The 22,579-nt window shown below is 36.5% G+C and overlaps 1 protein-coding gene across 1 annotated transcript; it reads right to left on the reverse strand.

The window, feature by feature from the left end:
• Positions 1-4,885: 4,885 nt before the first annotated feature.
• On the reverse strand, positions 4,886-21,576 carry LOC115237140 (UDP-N-acetylglucosamine--peptide N-acetylglucosaminyltransferase 110 kDa subunit). The gene is made up of 12 exons (XM_029809998.1): positions 20,953-21,576; positions 18,760-18,910; positions 18,365-18,608; positions 18,003-18,071; positions 13,002-13,198; positions 9,685-9,774; positions 9,422-9,602; positions 8,730-9,332; positions 8,076-8,590; positions 7,486-7,939; positions 7,022-7,398; positions 4,886-6,935 (listed from the first exon to the last, which is right to left on the reverse strand). Exons 1-12 carry the CDS (start codon positions 21,071-21,073, stop codon positions 6,746-6,748), a joined length of 3,192 nt encoding a protein of 1,063 aa, XP_029665858.1. The 5' UTR covers positions 21,074-21,576; the 3' UTR covers positions 4,886-6,745.
• Positions 21,577-22,579: the final 1,003 nt, after the last annotated feature.

The raw sequence follows: 22,579 nt of genomic DNA on the forward strand, positions 1-22,579 counted from the left end.
ACACACACACACACACACACACATACACACACACACACACACACACACACACACACACACACACACACACACACACACACACACACACACACACACACACACACACACACACACACACACACACACACACACACACACACACACACACACACACACACACACACACACACACACACACACACACACACACACACACACACACACACACACACACACACACACACACACACACACACACACACACACACACACACACACACACACACACACACATACATGCACACCCCCGCTCCTTTCCAAGCTGCCGCTCGCTCGCTCGGCAACGCCGCGTTCACGCTCGCGCTCGCGTGCGTGCGCTGGCTGTTGCGTAACGTTGCGGAGTCATGCGATAGGGAGATAGATTCGTCGGATAGACAAGGATGAAGCCGTGCTATGATCGAGCTGGGGGAACGCGAACGAGAGGGGCGATGCTTCAGCCTTGAAACGCTTCGTCATGAGCGTTTAAGTAATATTAAAGTTTATATTAAAAAATCATGTGTGATGTTTTTTGGCATGATTCAAATTAAAATTAGTTAAGCAGATTTTAATTCCTAGTTACACAAACTGATACGAAATTGCGAATGTTTATCCTGCGTTCGTGAAATTTTTCTTTCAAAGTTTAGAAAATATGAAATTGAATTTTTATATGTGTGTTTTGCAGACAAAAATAGATCGTGATTGTTACGTTTCCGACAAAGCAGGGCATTGATTCAGTGTAACTCGAAAATATAGTAAAAGTAGGTTACTAGGCAAGATTCAATTTTTTTCAGTTTGAAATATTTCTAGCTACATTTCACCACGAAGAAAACTTTCCGGTTGAAATATTCGTCAATCTTGCGCATTCTTTGCGATCCCCTTCCACATTCAATTCAGTACAGGTTCTCATTCATTATACTTATCATTATATTTATATGTATAATTTTGTATAACGTATTCCAAATGGTAAAATTTCATGATTAAATATCGTTACAAGTATTGTTGACATAACATTTTGTCTTCTGGTTTGATTTATAATAATTTAGTTATCGAATTATTCTTTAACAAATTGTCTTTTATACATATTACTTGAAAAGATTTCAATATTAATATAAAATACTATTCTTCTATCTAAAATAGTCTCCAGTTTATACGTACACATACATTTCTATATAAAACATCTTATATAAATATAAATAAATAAATATATATATATATAATCAATACGCGATGCAAGACGTTCATCGTGAGTTAAATTCCTGCGACACCAAGAAAGCAGCGGGTAGTTGACAAGCTCCTACCAGGATCAACCCCAAATGGGCAGACTACCAGGAAGCGAAAGGGACTGAGCGAATCGTTAAGAAAGTGGAGCGAAGAAGAGCCGTCCCTATCAGTGGAGAAAAAGATCGAGGTAAGAAAGCGCGAGGAAAGAAAGAAGTCCTACTAACGATAAGAGGGGGTAGCTCGCTTCGACCTCTTGGTAGGCCTCGATCGATGCCGTCGCCATGGCGACCGGGCCGGCACCGCGGTGCTCCACTACTGATTATTTATGTCAAAGATTTTCTCCCCACAACCCTCCTCGAGGCTCGAAACGCAAACGCGAGCAAATTCTCCATTCCGGGGTGGAGGGGCGGCAAAACGCTCAGTCTGGCAGCCTACTAGCCTACCCACGTGACACTGAAGATCAAGGGGGTTAGAGGGATGGATGGATAGGGTGGTGGAATATGAGGATAGAAGTGAAAGGGGGAGCGAATCTCCAGTGGTGTAAGTCGAGGCAAGAAGTCCAAGAGGAAGTGACGAGAGGGAGAAGAATATTCTTCTAGTATAAATATATTTTTGTTTGCGCATTTCATGTGTTATTTATTACACTCGTGTAATTTCAAAGAGCAGAGCGCATTGCGACTTATTCTTATTGCGATTAGTTCGATATATTAGCTTCTGAAAATTCATGTATCCGCCACTGCGAAAAGGAAGAAAGAAAGAGAAGAGGAAGGATAGAAGGAGAAAAGACGCAGAGGGGAAGAAATGAAATACACCCCAGACAGCACAAGGATGTCCTTAGGACGTCCAAAGGGCATCCAGGACATACATGTAGGATATCCTGAGGATATCCTATTTTAATCCTCGGATCTCCTCTGGATGTCCTGAGGAAGAATAAATGATAGCCGTACACTAGCCTCTGGAGAATCCAGGGAGACCCTGTGGAACATCTTAAGGATTTCTATAGGATATGTTAGGGATATTTTTCATACGTTAAAAGAAACAAATTCTAAAATTTAAATATAAATTAAGATTGCGTTCTGTTATTTACTGCCAATACTAAAAATCTAATACTAAAAATAGTTCACGTTCTTTAATATTTGAGGTTTTCGTGCTGTACATGAATATTTTAGGTTTGGCTTCCGGATTTGAGTCGTGTAATATTTTAAAAACAATCCAATATCTGAATTCCCTATGTTGGGATTGCATCAGAAAAATTGAACTGATAAAAAATAATTATATTTTTAATTTCCTGTTAGTTGCTCTTTGCAAGCTTTATATAATTCTCATGACCAAATCTCAAATACGAGTTCGCGCGTCGCATAGCGGTAAACAAACGAACTAGCGGTTGAATACTATTTTTTGTAAAGTTTTTGGAATGTTGCGCATAGTAACATTTCTCATGAAATATTAAATAAATAATAATTTTGAATATATGAAAATGTGCGCATCAAATTCAATTATTAATATTAAACGAAATTAATGTTAACAATTAATTGCACATGTATATGTCCTCTGGAAATCCAAAGGACATTCAATATAATAGACAGGGCAGATATCCTACAGACATCCAGGAGTTATCCAATGGACATTTATAGGACATTAATACTTATTACAATACTTAAAATTTCTAAATTATATTAAATAGCCTACATAACCGAAAGTAATCATGTATGCATATTAAATTTTCATAAAATATATTTATAATAATATCTTAAAACATCCTACAAATATCCTGAACCATCCTGGACATATTCAGGATGATCCTGAGGACATTTTGTGCTGTCTGGGTACGGTTCACAAAAGGAGAAGAAAGTAAATGAGCCGTTGAAATCTACTCGAGATATCTGAAATGAACGAGTCCCTGATATTCGTAAAAACAATCGATTACGATTTATTAATTTAAAAGGGAGAAAATATTCTGCCGAAAGAAGAACGAGAAAGAGAGAAACGGCGATATATTAAATATATTTCACGTAAATAGAACGATATTATTAGGATATTATTAGGAATATATTCTGTTCCAGTTATTTTGTTGTAACAATGGCAAAAATTTAACGGTACAAATTGGCCAGAGAGGATGATGTAAATCGGCGCGCATGGGGAGAGTGGCGGACGGGGATGGAAACAGCAGCTACCCCCTGTGCTTTCGACCCAGTTTCATCCTCGCTAGGTAGTGGCAATCGATACCGCGGGGCCGCATAAAACGCGATCGCAGTGCCGCTATTGTGCTGAAAGCAAGATTTGGGAAGTCCCGCATAGTCGTATTATACGGTGTTTGACCTGGATACGTCCGGTAATTAGTCCCGGGATTTATCGTCGGCATTTAATATGCGCTGATATTTTAAATGTAATTTAACATAATTAACAATTTTTCGCGTGTATATTACACTATGTAAGATAAGTGCAGGCAATATAGCGCTGTCGATTTTAATGCATCGCGAAAATGTGGAACGATTCGTCAAGTCTCGTGTAAACGTCGCGATAAGCAAACGTCGTGAAACCTAAACGTCCGCGTTACAACTGCTTTTATCTGCCGCGTAACCGACGTGTGTAACAAATAGCGGCTATCGGAGGCTCGGAGGTGCGCGCTGATAATTCTGACAGTGGGCGGATATGCTATCGGACGCACGAAGGAATGTGATCCGTGATGGTTAATATAAATGCGTCGTTTGTATGTAATATTGAGGCTATTAGAAAATAGCGTATTCTTCGATCCGACCACTTTTAAATAAAAAAAAAGTAAATGCAAATTAATCTAGGGTAATTATTTACATTAACGGACATACCTTTGATGGCCTTGACCCTGATATGAAAATACTGATTAACATTTGCTCATATCTTAATCGGCTTGTATACTTTTTGAGATATTCATGTAAATATTGAAAATACAATATAATATATGGTCGGAAGAAAGAGTATATTGATTGGAAATTTTTCGCACGAAACAAAATCTATCGCTCGGTGTTTTCAGTGTTGATTAATATCCTTATATGCTGCAATATATATTAAAGTTATAAACATCGAAAATATGTTAATGTAAACAATTACCTAATATATGTATATTAACGGAAATATGTTAATGTAAACAATTACCTAATATATGTATATATAGTTTAAGTTTAATAATTGTTTTATCATATTCGTGAATCGTTCAATTCTAGCAACTATCAGAATATAAAGAAACGAAAAAATTACTTCTAACATTATCGATATCGATAGTATGCTTTTTATTTACGACTCTCATTGATCACTAATCACTAGATAGCAAGTGAAACAATTTCGTAGATTCACCGTCGCAGCACATACAGAATTACGAAGCTTAATAGCTTGGCTTTTTTTTTCCCGCCAATCAACCATAAAGAAATTGTGAAAATCGACCTTTAAAGAATTTGGATTTCTCTTATAACTATGCCATGAAACGGATGAATTAAAATTGCTAAAGAAGTTATCATTACGTTTAATTATTTTGCAACTATGATACGAAATATATGCTTTTTACCTAGTATATAAATGAAAAAATCTTTCTATCGAATCGAAACATTCCTTGATAATATTGTTTCCAGTAATTCGTATTGTACTATGGCGAGCTTAATCTGCGACAATTTTCATGGCCATAATTTATAATCCATATTTATTAATTAAATAAAATACATTCCTAAATTGTATGTATATAAATTTTGGAGCATGTTTAAAATATAATATAGTTACTTGAGCGATTATTACGTCAAATACATGTATTAACCCGATAAATATTTCGAGTTACACAGTACAATGTCGACACAAATCGTGAGAGATCATTATTTCATTCATTGTCTTTATTCTCTACACGTACATCAGTTCATTACAGTTCAATATCTTTTATTACCTCACACAAAAATCGCGCAATTCACTCAATTATCGGATTAAAGTAAATAATTAACAGTTATCTTTAATATTTACACGTACAACATTATCCTTACTCGCTTCATATGATACAATTGCGCTACACGCTGTGTAGTCGCTAAAATAAACACGTCTCGTTCTTCAAATGCTTGTAGGATCTCAATACCAGACGATCAAGACGTCGAGATCCTAAGAGATTCCTAGATTCTTGATCTTTTTAGGTCAATCTTTTTTGGCATTATTTCTAAGCTTTTTCGATTCTTTCAATTCTATGATTCTTAGCAAGACTTGCGGTTTCTACGATTTGTATTTATATACTTGGAATATTGACTAACAGAATATTTGAATTTAGATTTCTGAAACTTTATATCACGAAATTACTGAATCGTTGCCATCTTAATCTTAAATTTCTTAAGATTTATTGATATTTTAAATAATAAGATCTCTCAAATCTTTTGCATTGTTTCTCTTTCTGTCGTTTTAAGATGCTTTTAGTTCTTTATTTCTATCAAGATCTTCACAACTATCAATTCAAATCGAAATCTGCGGCCTTTTTGTTTTTTGTCGCGGTGATGAGGAATAAAAACGGTAAGCTAGGATATAAGGAACTCGAGAAAGAGAGATTAACTCTAATCTTTGTTAAGTATCCTTGCATTTCTCGGCAATTTACGTGCAAAGGATAGCTGTGCGTTAAAGGATCGATTGTAAGAAAGGAAAAAGAATGTCTCGATAAAGTGTTTACAATAAGCAGTCAATGCGATGATTGTAGCAACGCAAGTGAAATGTATAATGGATTCTCAAATCGATTGCAATTTGTGATAATCCAGTTTACAATAAAATTGTAGATTCTAGTATAAAGAAACCATTGCATACAATAATTTCGTAATATTGCATCTCAATTTCTTTCAAAGCTCTAAATTTATAATTTTTAAGATTTAATTTTCTCGCAATTTTTTACAATTCTTAAAGTTTAGAATATCAGAAAATTAATTTTTTTTTTGTTCTCAATTTTGTACATTTGATATACCCATTATCAATGCTTTATTTAGATGTCAATATTACATTCTACAGAAAGACGAACAATCTGGAAAATAAAAAATTGAAAACATGATTTCTCTATAGATTCTCTATATTCTCCAATATTATTTTTGCCTATTGATGATGTTCTCATTACTTTTCTAAATTTTGTACGTTTATGAACAAAATCGTTTCTCTTAGTTTTCCACAGAATGTAGATCCAATTATTTTTCAAGAGAAAGAGAAAGAGAGAGAGAGAAGCGCGTAAATATTACATTGAAAGAAAACTATAAATAACAAGAGCAATAGAGCGAGAGCAGAGCGTGAATATCGTACGAACCTTGTATATATATATGTATATATTCATGTCTACTGTCTAGTTTAAGCTTCGTGAATTTATCGTACAAAACAATAGTAGAGATATGAAATTTATATAAGATCTCATTGGGAGAGAGTAGATATATTAACCACGGCTGTAAACTCTAAAATTTCCTGGGGACGAAGAATCTTTAATCGCGAAGTCAAAGTTGATTAAAGTGATCGTGTAACACTTGTCGGAAAAATTGTTTTAAGACATGCTCAACAATTTCTGGTTGTCATTCTTATCGACAGCCGATATGTGGTCTGCAGTTTCTCCATGTGCAAAACGCTCCCACATCTTTTTATATAGCATTTCCATGCCCATCGCGTATAGCTTGCAATTGAACAGCGGGCTCTCCGAGCGGGCCTTCCAAACCTTGACTCTTGTTGCTTTCAAACTGGCAAAAATTAAGAATTAAAGTCTCTTTATGCTGTATCACAAGAAAAAACTTTGCAAAATTTTGCAGTATGCCAAAATACTCACTATTCTCTGTCAGTACCCAGCCTAACAGCGATATCTTGATACTCTTGTCGTGTTCGCGCTACCAAGTCGGGGCAGCCGAGAGTGTTCAATTGACTAGCGGCGACACGAGAAGCTAGAGTCTCGCCCGGTAGCGTAACCACCGGCGTTCCGGTCCACAAAACATCCATACTAGTCGTGTGTCCGTTGCAAAGTGGCGTATCTAGACATACATCAGCTAATTGGCCTCGTCTTACATGTTCTTCTTTAGCAGCTACGTTGCTGAAGAGAATTCTGCCAGGCGTTAGACCCAATTGTTGCGCCGTCGCTTGGAGATTGGGTTCGCCGACCGCCGGAAAACGTAGCAACCATAGCACAGAGTTTGGCACATGTTTCAATATCTGCAATTGGATATTTGTATATGTTTAAGACGAAAAACTCGGCGAAGGTCTTCACTTTCCACGAAAATAATTCGATCGTTTACTTACATGTGCCCACATGTGAAGAGTGAGAGGATCAATTTTATATAACTGATTGAAATTACAATAGACAACGGCATCTTCCGGCAAGCCATACTGCTGTCTGGTTGTGATCACAATATTCTGAGGCACCTCCTCGCCCGTGGCGGCCTTGTTGTTCACCTGTGTAGTAGTCATACCATTCTGCAGGACGACACCGTTCACGGACATCTGGCATTGGCCGGAAGCGATCATTGTTTCGATCGGGGTAGTAGTCGGTAACTCGGCAACTTTGAGCGAAATCTCGACAGGTTGTTTCTTTGCGTCAGGTACAATTACCTCGCGGATCTCCTTTATCAGAGTATTTTCGATCATCGGGGAAAGATCGGTGGCATTGATTACTGCCACATTATCGGCTACCTTGCCTTTAAGATTCGATTTATCCGTCAGAATTAAACGTTCTTTCAGATGAGGAAACATTTGCCTAAAAAAGTAATAAAGTCTTGTCAAGCGAATAAATAAAAACTTTCATAAATGACAAAAATATAAAAGTTGTATAATTTTTGTTCCATATCGTAAACGCTATTTAAAAAATCTACAAATAAAATAAATTCACGTACTTGTGATCACCGATAAAGTAAGTATGCGGCATGTAAGCGAGCTTTTCGCTATATTGGTTGGCGAGTTCCAGCGGTGACGTGACCTCGTCTGTAATGAGGTAGTCCATGAAACTTGCGCCAGAAGTACCAGGATAGCCCAGCCACATGACCTGTATCGCCGCCGGTCGCAGGGCAAAGATTTCGTTCCTGGCACCCTTCGTGTAACCATTCATGTTCACTAGGATATGGATGCCGTCAGCGTTGATGCGGTCGGCGGCCTTGCCGTTGCATGGAATCTGTGACAGGTCGACGAAGTGCTCGGCTTCACGCGCGATCTTTGCACGAAAAGTTGTGCCATCATCTGCGCTGAGCGCATAACAGAAAATCTCGACATTCTCGCGCTCATGCAAGCCAGGAATCGATTGCATCAAGTGACTGGTCGGATGATTCCCAAAATCCGACGAAACATATCCAATCTTCAAGCGTGTGCCAATTGAACGCGGATATTTGTACGGCTGTTTGTGGAGAACGTGGATCTGCAACGGTTTATTCGTACATAAGTACTTAACGATAGAAAATATTTGTGAGATGGTGACTAGAATATTAATTGTTCTATGCGCAGTATATATAGTATACAGCTTACAAAGATTTATCAAATTAGACAAACGCACCCACCTTTTCGATACAAAGATTAGCATGCCTAGCAGCAATAGCCTTCCTGAACTCGTGAGACAAGGGATAAAGCATGGAATGATGCGGATGTACGCTAGGCAGTCTGTTCTTGTCCAACTGTTCAGCGACAATAGATACAAGTTTCTTCATTCTGGCTTCGTAGTCTGTCCAGTCGCACACTATCTGTAGACAATGCGCAAGATTGCAGTAGGCGTCAGGAAAATCTGGCTTCAGCTTCAGCGCTGTTCTGTAAGACTGTATCGCTTCAGGAATGTTGCCGGAATCTTTGTGGATCGATGCCAAATTGGAATGAGCGTCGGCGAAAGCTGGATTGATTTGAATAGCCCGTGTGTAGCACTGTAAAGCGCCCTGAATGTCCTGCATCTCTTTGAGCGTGTTTCCCATATTTGAATAAGCATCGGCAAAGGTCGGTTGTATGCGAATTGCTTCCTTGTAATGCATCAGCGCCTCGTTTAGTTTGCCCTGCTGCTGCAAGACGGAAGCCAAATTGCTATGAGCAGCTGCGAACTCAGGAAATACCTCCAGAGCTTTAAGATATAAACGTGTCGCTTCCTCGATATAGCCTTGCTCGCGTTTTATGTTGGCCTAAAAAAAAGAGAAATCGTTTATATCATTGCGATTTATTTAATATTGTCACAGTTTATTGTTAAACTTAGAATGGCGTAATTTCATACCAAATTATTGAGAGAATCGGCGTGTGTCGGGCAAAGCCGGAGGGCGGTATTGTAACATTCTTCCGCCTCGACCACTTGACCCTTCTCTTTGAGGGCGTTTGCCAGATTGCAATATGCATCTGGGAAATTTGGCTGCAATTCAATAGCACGGCGATACGTGTCGATGGCCAGATCAATAAGCCTATAATATCAAATAATTTTCGATTGCGCTCATTTTCTTTGTAAATTTTTATCAAAAATGCAAACACAAATTATCAACTTACCCTTGCTCGTAATAAACGCACGCCAAATTTCCATGCACGACTGCATTGTTAGGGCTAAGATTCAATGCACGTAGATAAGCAGCTACAGCTCTAGAACAATTGATAAACAAAGATAATCATCGGTTAAGGACCACATTTCCGATAAAAAAAAAAGAGAGAGAGAGAGAGAACTCGGCTGTGAAAGAATTAGGTATTAATAATACTAAACATAAATGCTATCTTTTATATCCGCGAAAAAGTTGCTCTTTTCATTCCAGATCGTAATTGTAGAGACTAATTGCTTCGATAAAAAAAGAGAGAGAGAGAGAGAGAACTCGGCTGTGAAAGAATTAGGTATTAATAATACTAAACATAAATGCTATCTTTTATATCCGCGAAAAAGTTGCTCTTTTCATTCCAGATCGTAATTGTAGAGACTAATTGCTAATACAGCTCCCGACGTTACAGAGACGAGTCTGATGAACCTTTTAAGATAGCGCCTGATCCAGGAGAGGCATCCAGAAGTGGAGGGTCGCGCGATAGTATCTTCTATTTGTACGCGAAGCGCGGGCGCGATAGTACTCGAGGGTGAGATCACCGTATAGACGACCACGCACTGGCAGTCCATTCCTTCCCCATCCCGCCCGTCGTGGATCCCGCGGATCCCAGAAGTCCACGGATCTGAGTGCGAGGAAAGGATCCTTGACAAAACGCGGCTCGTGAGATTAGCAACGAATCCTTGGATAGGCAGCGAGCGAAAAAAATGCTGAATCTTCCTCGAGAGATCCTTGGAAGTAAGGAATTCTTGGAAGAGCGCAAGTTCATGCAAAATGCGTAAAGCACGAAAAATGTTGAGTCCACAAATTTATCGAAAATTAAATCATTCTTCCGATAATCTCGTCGGATTCGTGTGTTTCGAATGGACTTTTAATGTTTCCAAGTATAATTCTTAAGATGCCAGAAATCGGGTTAAAAAGGAGACTGAATATACCAGTTTGAAGATATGTGCAAATCCTTAGATTTCTTCTACGTTTCCATGGACCCAACGATCTTCTCGACGAACGTGTTAAAACAAAAAGCACGAATCCTTAGATATGTGGATCCCAGAGAACACAAATCCTTAGATGCACGTTGATATCTAAGCGCGGGAAACGAAATAGGAATTACACCAGCGCGAATAGTAATAGTTTTGGATCCACGTGGAGACAGGATCCACTCATCTCAGGATTCACAGATGATATCTAAAGCAGCAGGAGATGAAGCGGGAATTACAAGCCCGCGGATCCTGTGATCAGGGAGAAGGCTAGCGGTTGAAGGAAAGCTGTTTAACTCGCGAGCGAGCGAGCAAGATTCCCGTTTTCGGTGAAAATCGTGAACGAGCACGCGTATCCTCCCGCAAGGAAAAGAGAGGAGAGGGGCGAAGGACTTCCGTGGGGGCGGAGCGGTTGCTAGAATCGATAGTTGTCCTCGAATTTCTCCCACTTTGTGCGTGAAAGGACTCCCCCTCCCCTCAAACTAGAGTCGGGATTACCAAGAAACGCGTTCGATGGATCCATTATTATCACATATGTTAATTGATTATATTTTATTTTATGTTATGTAAATTATAATTTATAGGCACATTCATCAAACAAAGAAACTTATATATATATATATAATATAAATTAATAAAAAAAGAAAATACATAATAAATTAAAATAAAACGTGTAAAATTCAAAATTATTTTTGAACATTTTTTACCTATTAATAAATAAAGTACTTTAATATGTCGGTCGAGAAAGAGTTAATGTTAAGAGATGTGGCAGTATATAAGCGATATTTGGCAAACGGTGATCGCGTAGGCAGAGATGATATTGCGAGCGGATTTCTTTTATTTTGTTGATGGTCGTTTAGACGAATCTTGGCGAAGATCGATAGAACCGCAGGCGTTAAATGTAGTTAAGGAGAAGGACGAACGTGTTATGTAACCATGGAAGCGGCTTTTATAATCAATGGTCTTGGAAACTCCAAGAATTTATACTCAAAGAGACAAGAGAATCGAAAATAGAGAGAATAGACAGGGCAATATATATCAAGATATACAGATGCATTAGTAATAAAATCTGCGAAACTAATTGTAAGAAAATTCTTTGGTACTAAAAATACAAAAGAAGTTGGTGGTTAAAGTCGTGTCGTTATAAACTACTGTTGTATGTGGATATTAATAACACGAAATGCTTTGCGTGTAACTCTTTGTGAGAAACGTATCTAGAGAAAAACTGTGCATTGTCCGAATCCTCGTTCGAATACAGAGGACGACGAACTTGAAAAAGACATTACATGAATATCGATCCGGTATTCACTCGACGGTTCATGCGCTGTATTCGTTTGTCTCTGAATGCAACGAAAATATATGTCACGTTTATTCATATACTTATATATCGTCTATATATCTATATATCTAACACTTACAACCTCATGATCTATGTATATGTGTGTGTGTGTGTATATATAGGCAATGCACGCATAGATATAAAACTTAAAAATATTTTCTGCATACATTAATATACGGAAAATATCTGTAAATTTTATACTTGTAACAAAAAGGAGAATACGGAAGTAAAATAGAAGACTTGTATGGCTTTGGACTAGCCACTAATAATAATTTTATGTAATGTATCAGTGGAATAACTAAAGCCATTTTTTATCTCGCACAGACTTTAAAACCGACGACGACGGAAATTTCGAGACGTCGATTGATCAAAACTGTGCGCGTGTGTATTATTTCGCCCATCATTTTCGTAAATTTGAATCATTTAAAGAGCATTTATGTTATAAATAAGAAATGAATGCTTTAGAAGTTACGGGATTCGAACCTAAGATAAAAAATTTTTAGGATTTTTGTATTGAGAGTTTCGTTGACTTGCTCTAAATTGCCACGTATAACACAAATATATTGAAAGATCCCTGTTTTATAAATAAATACGATAAAATTTTAACTTAGACTGGATTACTAATTAATTCTGATCACACATTTGAATCTAGTAAAATTAATTATTACACATAATTCATAGTATTTATTATTTGATCGTATTACCAAACTTTATTTGACGATTCATTATTCGCGACAAAATTCAAAATAGAATTCCGTTTATAATTTTATGTGCTATATATAATACATCCTAACGTGCGTGTTTCTTGATATGTATTTTGATTGATATGTATATATGTGTACATAAATGTTTTCTATATATTAGACGATATAATAAAGTTATAAATAGAGTTCTGTTTCTAAATATATCGTGAATTATAGATCGTTTTTAAGAAATATATTTAGTGAATAATGCATGGAAACAAACCTGTCAAAGATCCTAGCTTCTTTTAATACATTTCCAAGATTGATATAGGCATCTAAGAAGTTTGGATCCAAGGCAACCGCTTTCTCGAAGTGGTGTATCGCGAGCCATATCTCCCCTTGCGCGTTAAACACGCATCCGAGATTACTCCAAGCAACCGCAAAATCCGGTCGCGTCTCAATCGCCTTCAAGTAGCAAGCCTAGAGAAACAGAATGCGATTTATAACGACTTTTATTCGCGAACTCAGAGAGACGCGCGCTGCGCGCTATGCCCGACCTCCCATCGTCGCGCCGCAGCTTTTCTTTCTTTCTCACTCATTCACTCTCTCACTCACTCTCTGTTTCATATATTCTCCCTTTCTTTCTTTCTCTCTTTTTCTCTCCCCTTTTCACCCTCTCGACTCCACAAATAATATATTTGATCGTTCTATATCTTTTCTGTTTCCTTTCCTCGCACGTCTCTTTTCTTTTCAACTTCAATCGATATAAGTACACGGAAAAAAAATGCTGTTGCTTCTATTAAAGTCTACGTCACGGGCTGCTATAAGCATACATAGTTCATTCAATGATATTTTTATTGGGCCAAATATCTGGATAGTTGTTTTAATAATCCAGATATTTGGTCCAATAAAAATATCATTGAATGAACTATGTATGTTTGTTGGCAGCCCGTGACGTAGACTTTAATTGAAGCAACAGTATTTTTTCCGTATAGTTTCACTTGTCTCTTTAGAGTTGCTTGAGTTCTTCCATGATTTCTTGCAATCTTTCATGGGATGAATTTTTTGTTTGTTCAGATTTCATAGTATTTAGAAATATAAAAGATTGCTAAAAAATTTCACCAAAGTTATTGAAATTTATTTAATGAAAATCAACGTTTCTAACTCTAATAAAAATTCTGATAAGAGAAGATTGACTATGTCAAATTTTGGTCTTATGTTAATTAAGTACTTTTTATTTGGTTCAGTAAGTGCATTGAGTCTTGAACGATTTGAGTAAAATGATGTATTTAAAGTAAGTCTGAAGAGAAAATTATATATTATATATTTATTAAAGAATCAACATTAGGAAGACTTGCATCTTTTCTAATGTGCGTACGAAATGAAAAGTCAGAACAAAAGGAAAAATTCATGAAAACTTTTTTCAAAATAAAGACGTTTGAAACCAAAAATCTATAAAGATATAAAACCGCAGGATATAATCTGTACAATTAAAATTATACAGTAACTCTCACTAAATTCTCTAAGTTACAATTTAATAAATTTCCCAACAAAAGCATCTCATATCGAAATCGCTATGTATATCAAAGATTTATAAGACAATGCGAGTTTAAAGTATTCGGCAGACATTTCTTCCGTAAATATCACTTTTTTTTTTATACAATCACAATAATTTTAGTTCATTCGATTTATGGATTCATCTTTGATTCTCCTCGAGCGTTATCATTCTTGAGGTATGTAATTTGTCCTCTTTCTATGCTCGTCGAGGGCAAGAAAGGGGGTAAGAAATGGAAACAGAATGAACGAAAGTTGCCTCACAAACGTGATCAAAATTGCATTCTCGGATAGGAATCGGAAAAGTGTTAAGGAAAATAAAGGTATCTAGGCGCGCGCTAGAGGCGTCATCGTGAATAACGCGCGACTTCCGGTGCACGCGGAATCCCCGAAATGCGTTCGGTGGACTCGATTGCACGCTGAAGGCCGTACGCTAAAACTGAAGTCAACTCGAAGTCTCTTCCAAACTTATGTGATAAAGCTACTTATCGATGAAAAAGTATCATGATTTACGTAACGCGACGACGGGATGACGACCCTAAGAATTTAGCGTGGACGATCATCGCGCGTGCCGAGAGGCGGGCTGCATTGATATTGAAAACAGAGTAATCTTCGTACCTAAACAATAAATAAGAGGGCATTTACAGTCGACCAGTCTCTGCAGGATAAGAGGTTTGCTTGGAATTAAAGAAAAAAAAGCGGAAAAGAAAAGGATCGCGCGATCTTTTTTATATATACAATTTTATATAGCATTAAATTAAAATAAATTATTTAATTTTTTGAAAGATATTGCAATATTATTCAGCGGAATGATGTACAACGTATTGCTCGTTTTTAATATAACACTTCGAAAATCAGATAATGATAAATGCAATAATATTTACATGCAATAATATGTATAATCTTTTCTTTAAAATTATTTTAACGATAAGAACGTAAATGAACATTATTGCAGGGACAAGTAAATTTAGAACACCCTGTACAACGTTTCAAAAATCAAAAAATTTTCTTTGCAGAGTCTCGAAGTTCATTTAAGCAAACTGGAAGCCTGATTTGCATAATACTGATGCATATAATACAAGTGAATCTAAGTAACAAATAATATATATCGATCGCTCTTCGTAAAATCACTTCGCAGGATAGTGGGACAAAGAACCCTTTTTCGACAGGAGCCGGTCGAAAGAGGAGATTGGATTGATTGTAGGGGTCTTTGGAGACCGGCCTTGGGAATTACTTTACCTGCAGTGTACCCTTCGGTAGGCTGACTCGGTAGGTACGGCTCGCAAGCTCTCATAATAAACTTAGACCGAGAGACAGTGTGTTACTGAATAACCAGATTCAGATTCACCCTTTGACGAAGGAACCGGCGCGGTAACCGACCAATCTCACATTGCTCCTGCACTTCCCCTCCTAGAGTTGATCATCCCGTCCACAACAATAAGACAGCTGCGTTAATGTCTCTTCACTGATTACTCTCGCCTCAAATCTTTGTCTTTTTTTTTTCTTTTCTTTCTACATACGTGTGTGCGTGTGTGTGTGTGTGTATGTGTGTACACAAGAATTGATAATTTGCGTGTCCACGACACGCCTCACCGAGCTCATCAGCCAGCTGAGAATTACGTGTCTCGATTTTCTCTCACGATCAAACCGCAGATTACACTTTTCTTTTCTTTTTTGCTATCTTTCTCTCTCTAATATATAAATGTTCCATTACATTATATTATCAGCTGTCTTATATTTTATTCGTTTACGATGTTCATAAAAATAAATGTGGCTAGAGGAGCTCGGCAAGAAACAAACGAGCATAGCAACCAGTTCTCGGGAATAGCGGGAAATGTAACGGGAAGCTTTCCTCGTTGCTCTCATTTTCAGGACCGAACACGAAGGCGTATCTGTAAATCTCATATATATATAATCATGCGCAACGTTATCTTTTCATTATCTAAAATAGCTAGAAATATTTCAAATTAAGAAAAAGAGTATACAGCACATTTACGAATACGCTCCCGTCGGTCGACGCCGCGCCGCGCTTTGAAAGTGTCAAATCACTTGACCATTTAACAATAGACCAATGTCAGAAAGCAACTCGCGGACACCGCCAGAAGTCCCGCGAGTTTAATAATTTCGAAATACTACGTTTATCGTCGCGTGATCTTTTTAAAATCTGATCCTTTTTCGTGCAAAATTAAATTAAAAATCGCAATTACTATTCGATGTGGCGTTCAACAAGTTCCGATTTAAAAGAGCGCAATTGGTCAAGTGATCTCGCGCCAATATATAATTTTCACTGTACACACTGTAGATTCTCTCCTTCTCTCTTTCTATCATCAATTATTCATCACATGAAAGTGCTGAAAAAAAAACACGTGGCACGTGGCGATGCACGTATGCCACGATAACAACAGCAAAATCGCACACTCACAAAACAAGAGACAAAAGTCAGCTCATTCACTAAACGTTCGCGCGCTGCCAGCCATCGAATTCAAATTAAAATGGCGTCGAATGGTACTGGCTAAACAATGCTATAATTTGCGACAACATCAAGAATTCTCGAAATAGTAAAAAAAAAAAAAAAAAGAAAAAAAATATAACAAAATCAAAAGTGTACTTTTTCTCGGTGTTGCTGCAAAACGCGCAATGCTAGAGAAAATATTCTCCTCAATTATACTTCGACAATAACCCTAAACATTATAAAAAAGATTTGTTTACATTCTTTATTTTAGAAATTTTATTTAAAGATTATGGTAAACAGGTCTATCGTATGATTAAAAAAGAAAGAAAAAAATTATTATAAAACTTAATCCCTATTTTAAAATGTCCGATCAAATTTCAATTGTCTTGTCGTCAATTTGTTCAAACAAAGAAAGACTCGCAAACTTTTCCAAAACATCAATTAAAAAAAATGCGTCTGTCAGAAACGTCTGTTATATTGTTTAGGGTTTTATATTAAGAGACCGTCGCTTAATGTCGCTACGAAAACTAGAATTCTACGCGGCGACATGAAACGCAGTTCTTTTCGATTAGGTTGAAGAAACACGCACGATTTTCGATTCGTCGTCGAGACATACCGTGATCGCGCTTTCAACAATGTTTCTCGCTTACTTGCCTATTTCCTTGATGGAGAAGGTAACTATCGAATAAAAAGATTAGAAATCTTCTACGGATAATTCTATCAAATTTATATTCTCGACGACGGAGAAAATTGTGCGTCGCGCTTGCAAGTTGCTCGGCAAAGAATGAAAGCTTCTCGTCGCAACGGCGCGAACAAATCCTGTTCTGCCCGCTTATTTCATAGAAAACTGCGCACTGTAGCTCGCGCACATACGCGCGATGCATTTGTACTCCGAGATCAAGAGATGTGAAAACCCAATAGCAAAATATTTTTTTGTTAATTAGAGCAAAGCGTCACAATCGAACATTCTCTCCTCTGCTCTTCTCTGTAAATTTATCTCCTTGATCTAGAGGAGACATTAAAAGAATTGATTGTTATTAATTTTTGTTCCTGGGATTTAGGAAAAGTGATGCAATATTCAGGATAGGATAGATTGATAGATTTTGTTGAAATTGAAAAACTTCTCTATAACAATCTCTTACTAGTTCAAGGAGCATAATGCGTTATTCCTTACTCGATGTTTCAACCGTCTGTAACTTGATCGAAGTAAAGATGCTCGCGAACATATGCATGATATATCGGATTAGTTTATCAACTATAAATGGTTCTAAAACGTACCTTTGCTTCATCAAGTCTTGCTAGTGCTTTCAAAAGATTACCAAGATCACTCCGCACACAATAAAGATCCTGGAACAGGCGAAATATGTTAATTATTTCCACATGTTGTGGCTCATCTTACTTAAGATAAAAAAGATTTGATAAAATGGAATATTAATTCACTAATAAATAAATGTGAATTTATAGATCCAAAGAATGATATAAAATCTCATTAGTTTAATAATTTCACTATATAAAGCATAATATTTTGCAACTTAAATCTTATAAACAAGAATTTTGTTTTTTCTAGCTTTCATATACTTCTTGGATGTGTTTTAAGTAACAGCTAAATGATAATATATTCGTAATGTCGATTTTCTCACAGGATTGTATTGTAGCGCTGTAACATATGCTTGAACAGCCTGTTCCATATCACCAGCTGCAACGAGTGCTGCTGCCAAGTTGATGTAACCATCAATAAAGTCTGGCTTCAACCTGACAGCATGACGATAGTTCTCCAATGCTTCCGGTAGTTGTCCACGTTCCTTATATACATTCCCCAAATTGCTGTATGCCTCCGCCAACAACGGATTTTGCTTTATCGCTAAGCTGCTGTAATGTGCTGATCTGGAATGCATAAAGTTATATCTTTATATGACATATCTAAAAAAATACATATAATTATTTATAAATATAAATTTGCTGGTTTCTCCGTGTAACATGTTTAATTTTGAATGTATCTACTCTTGAATACTAAATACGATAAGAGATTACGTACTTCTCTAGCCTTCTACATTGGAAATGTATCGAGGAGAGTAAAAGAAGAACGCCAGTATTGTTCGTTTCCTGTCGCCATAGCTGCATACAGTGTCTTTCGGCATTCTCATAGTCCCCTGCTTGATATTCTCTGTGAGCGAGTTCCAACAACCCTAAAATAAGAATTGAGATACATAAGATATTTTGTAAGTAGTATTCGATTCGTGTTAAATTCAAGTTCAATAGAAATATATGTAAGATATTTCTGTAATCGGGTTACATATATATTTTTCGTTCACGCTACTTAATATCAGATATAGACATTAGTGAATGTTTTCATCGTTTTTTTTTTTTTTTTTTTTTTTTTTTTTTTGTTTGAATACAAAGTATTCTCCTCATTCTCTATCCTTCTTCACCCTTCTTTTCCGCAGCGACAGACGAGCCGATTGGTCGATGCTGTAGCGTCAAAGTGAAGAGTGGTCGAAGCGGAAAACTTCAGGAGCGTACGTATTAAATGTTTCTACACACGTTATGTATTTCTATACTACCGTGAGAGAAAATCCTCTCTTTAGAGCTATACTATGTAGCTACGTTTTCACATTTGAAGAAAGAAAACATTTCTAACTATCTTGAATTTATATATATGTATGCTACATTCATTTTTTTAGCTTATAAAATTTAAAAGCGATCAATTTTAGTTATTAAAAATTAGAAGAATTGCGATTTATACTAAAGACTCTCACATATATACGCACATATATTCCGTAATATCATCGGGAAAATAATAATTCTACATGAAAAAAATTAGTCAAAAATGTAAAACAAATTTTTTTTTTTCGTACGAGGCTTTATCGTCGATAAAATTGATAACATTTATCATTTTTTAAACTTGAATAATATCTTGTATTATATATTATTGTACAATCTTGTATTATATATTATCAAATTTCGACAGTAATTATCAAAATATGTCTGAAAGACATTTTTTTTCTATTGAAAAAATAAGATTTATCTAGATACTTTTTATATAAAATTTCTCTAAGTAGGAACTGAGATTATATTGAGATACCAAATTAAAAATAAAATATTTAATATGCTTAATGACTGTTCTTTGTGCGTACTTGTTAAATTAAAATCAAAAGATCATAGAAAATTAAATTTTATCTTTGATCGATATCACATTTGAAAATGTTCTGAATAAACGTTCGTACTAGCATTGTTTGTCAATTGCTACACACGTCCCTGTCCTGAAAGGGAACCACAGCTAGAGAAACTCTAAACGAGAAAGGGAGAGAGAGAGAGAAGAGGGGAGAGTGTTACCCCTGGCTCGGTGCAGATGGCAGATGGGGAATAGATATTCAAGTGGAATATATATCGCGTTCAACGAGAAAGAAGAGGAAACAAAGAGAGAGAGAGAGAGAGAAAGAAAGAAAGAGAGATAGAGAGGGGGAAGGACATCCGCTGTTAGGGAAGGGATAGCAAAGAGCATATCGACGACACGTTACCGCGCGCGCGATGAATGTTTCATGTGAAAAAGGGAAAAAAAAACTAAGAAAATATTCTCTTTTGCAAATGATGTATACTGATGTATTATGATGAAATAATTGGGGGGTCTGATCAAAATAAACTATTAATTTATTTTATCTATAAATAAACGCGAAATATCGGGATGATATAATTTTCGTAAAAAAAATTATAGATTTTTCTTTATGAATTTATCATCATCTCTCTCTCTCTATCTATCTATCTATCTCTATCTCTCTCTCTCCCTTTATAAATTCATACTAAATATACCCATTGCCATCATAAATAAAACCGAAAATTGAAAAAATATTAGATTTATAATGTTATATTCTCTTTTTCTCATTTACTTGCGTTTGTTCATTCTATTCGCACCTGTCCTTTTATACGCCTTCTGCACGCAACACGGAGCATGCGTAATGCGCATACGCACACGCACGCACGCACGTATATATATACATACATCATACATATATATGTATAATATATAGATGAAAATTATGAAAGGATGCAAAAAGTGCAATCACAATATCACAAAGAGCAAAACTTACGTCAATGTATCTGTGCTACAGATACAGAAAAGAAGAAACAAGTACAATGGAGTAATATAAATGATACTAAAGGTTAAAAGGGACGCTGCTCTCGAAGGCGGATTTCGAGGAGCCGTGAAACAAACAGGCAGGGGCCAACGTACCGACAGTCGACAGCTGCTGAATCTCGTTCATTTTCAATATTACATTGGTGCCCGCTATCTGCTGATGGCCCTGCTGTGGCTGCTGCTGCTGCTGCTGCTGCGTTTGCTGTTGCGCTTGCATGGCTGCGTCCGTGACGAGGCTCCAAAATGGAACGGCCGATGCCGAGAAGCACACGCGGCGGGAGAGCGAACACTTGACAGTTAGCGTGCCTACGATCGTAGCTCGTGGAGGATCGCTCGCGTCCGCGTGATCCGATCCCGATAAACGACAGATTCGCGTGTGCGAACGATGCGACTTTTTTCGACGTGTGTATGCCCGTAATGTGATTTTTCACGCGCGCGCCATCATGAAATCCTTCACTAGCAGTGCGCCGGAAATTCGAGAGTCACGTTCGGCCGTCTTCGGCGATGCTCGCGAACGTTCGGCAGCGACGACAGAGACAGACGGATGAGAGAGAGAGACAGGGCATATTTTCAATATATCTGCCAATTTTGCGATTAACCTCGTCGAGATAAAATTATGTAAAATTAAATTGAGAAATGAGATTAATACGAGGCGAATCGCCTGAGAATATGTATCAAGTCCTTTTAAAACGAATTTTTTTTTCTTTCTCTCTCTCTCTCTCTCTCTTTCATGTATGTATATACATATTTTCTTTTACCTCGAGAAAAATGGAAAAAAAAAGAAAAAAAAAAGAAAAACCTACAACAATAATTAAAAAAAAAATAAAATTGAATTTTATTATAAGAAATAAGATAAATTGAGATGCGATGTAAAACTGAAAGTATCAGCAAAAAAATATCTTAATAGCGGCATAAAAAAAAAAGACGATTATCGCGTATCACACATTTTTAATGATTCTCGGGCATTCTCGGACAGAGAAAAATCGCGAAGGTCGTCAAGTTGTAGAGCCAATCGATGGATGCTTTCGCGCAATGTCGTGTCACGTGACATCCTCTGACAGTAGCGTTCCAAGCATTTCCGCAATGACATGCGTACGGAACATTTTGTATTAAAATATCAGGGAATGTCTTGTATATTTTATAAAAAATAACAATCGTTTTTCTTTAACAATATCAACTTTAATAATTTGATAAAATTATATTTTTAATATAACGGAACCCCTCCCCCTCCCTCGTATAATAGCGAACTTTGAAATAGCGCGCAAAATTCTTTTTCCATAAGCCCTATATATATATATATATATATATATATATATATATATATATATATATATATATATATATATATATATATATATATATATATATATATATATATATATATATATATATATATATATATATATATATATATATATATATATATATATATATATATATATATATATATATATATATATATATATATATATATATATATATATATATATATATATATATATATATATATGCTAGCACACGTGAGAAGTGGGATAGCGGTGTATCTGTCTTTTGGCTGAAAAATAACGAGTGGACGAAATGATATTGCTACGGCCCTGAATTTCACAGCTTGTGAAATGGGGACAAAGGACAGCCAAGCTCGATATTACGTTCAGAGCCCCAAACCGCGCGCGAAGAAAGGTTTCACACAGAATATATCTTCTAAAATACATACTTATTGTTG

The sequence above is a fragment of the Formica exsecta genome, unplaced genomic scaffold, assembly GCF_003651465.1.
Source record: "Formica exsecta isolate Colony F162 unplaced genomic scaffold, ASM365146v1 scaffold28, whole genome shotgun sequence".
In the NCBI taxonomy this organism is placed as follows: domain Eukaryota; kingdom Metazoa; phylum Arthropoda; class Insecta; order Hymenoptera; family Formicidae; genus Formica; species Formica exsecta.

Bases quoted from the DNA above. Each gene is read 5' to 3' on its own strand.
- LOC115237140 (XM_029809998.1), bottom strand. From the start codon at position 21,073: ATGCAAGCGCAACAGCAAACGCAGCAGCAGCAGCAGCAGCAGCCACAG. The intron at 18,911-20,952 runs GTACGTTGGCCC...TTCTTATTTTAG, and splicing joins TCAGCAGCTGTCGACTGTCG to GGTTGTTGGAACTCGCTCAC. The intron at 13,199-18,002 runs GTACGTTTTAGA...CTGTTTCTCTAG, and splicing joins CAAGACTTGATGAAGCAAAG to GCTTGCTACTTGAAGGCGAT.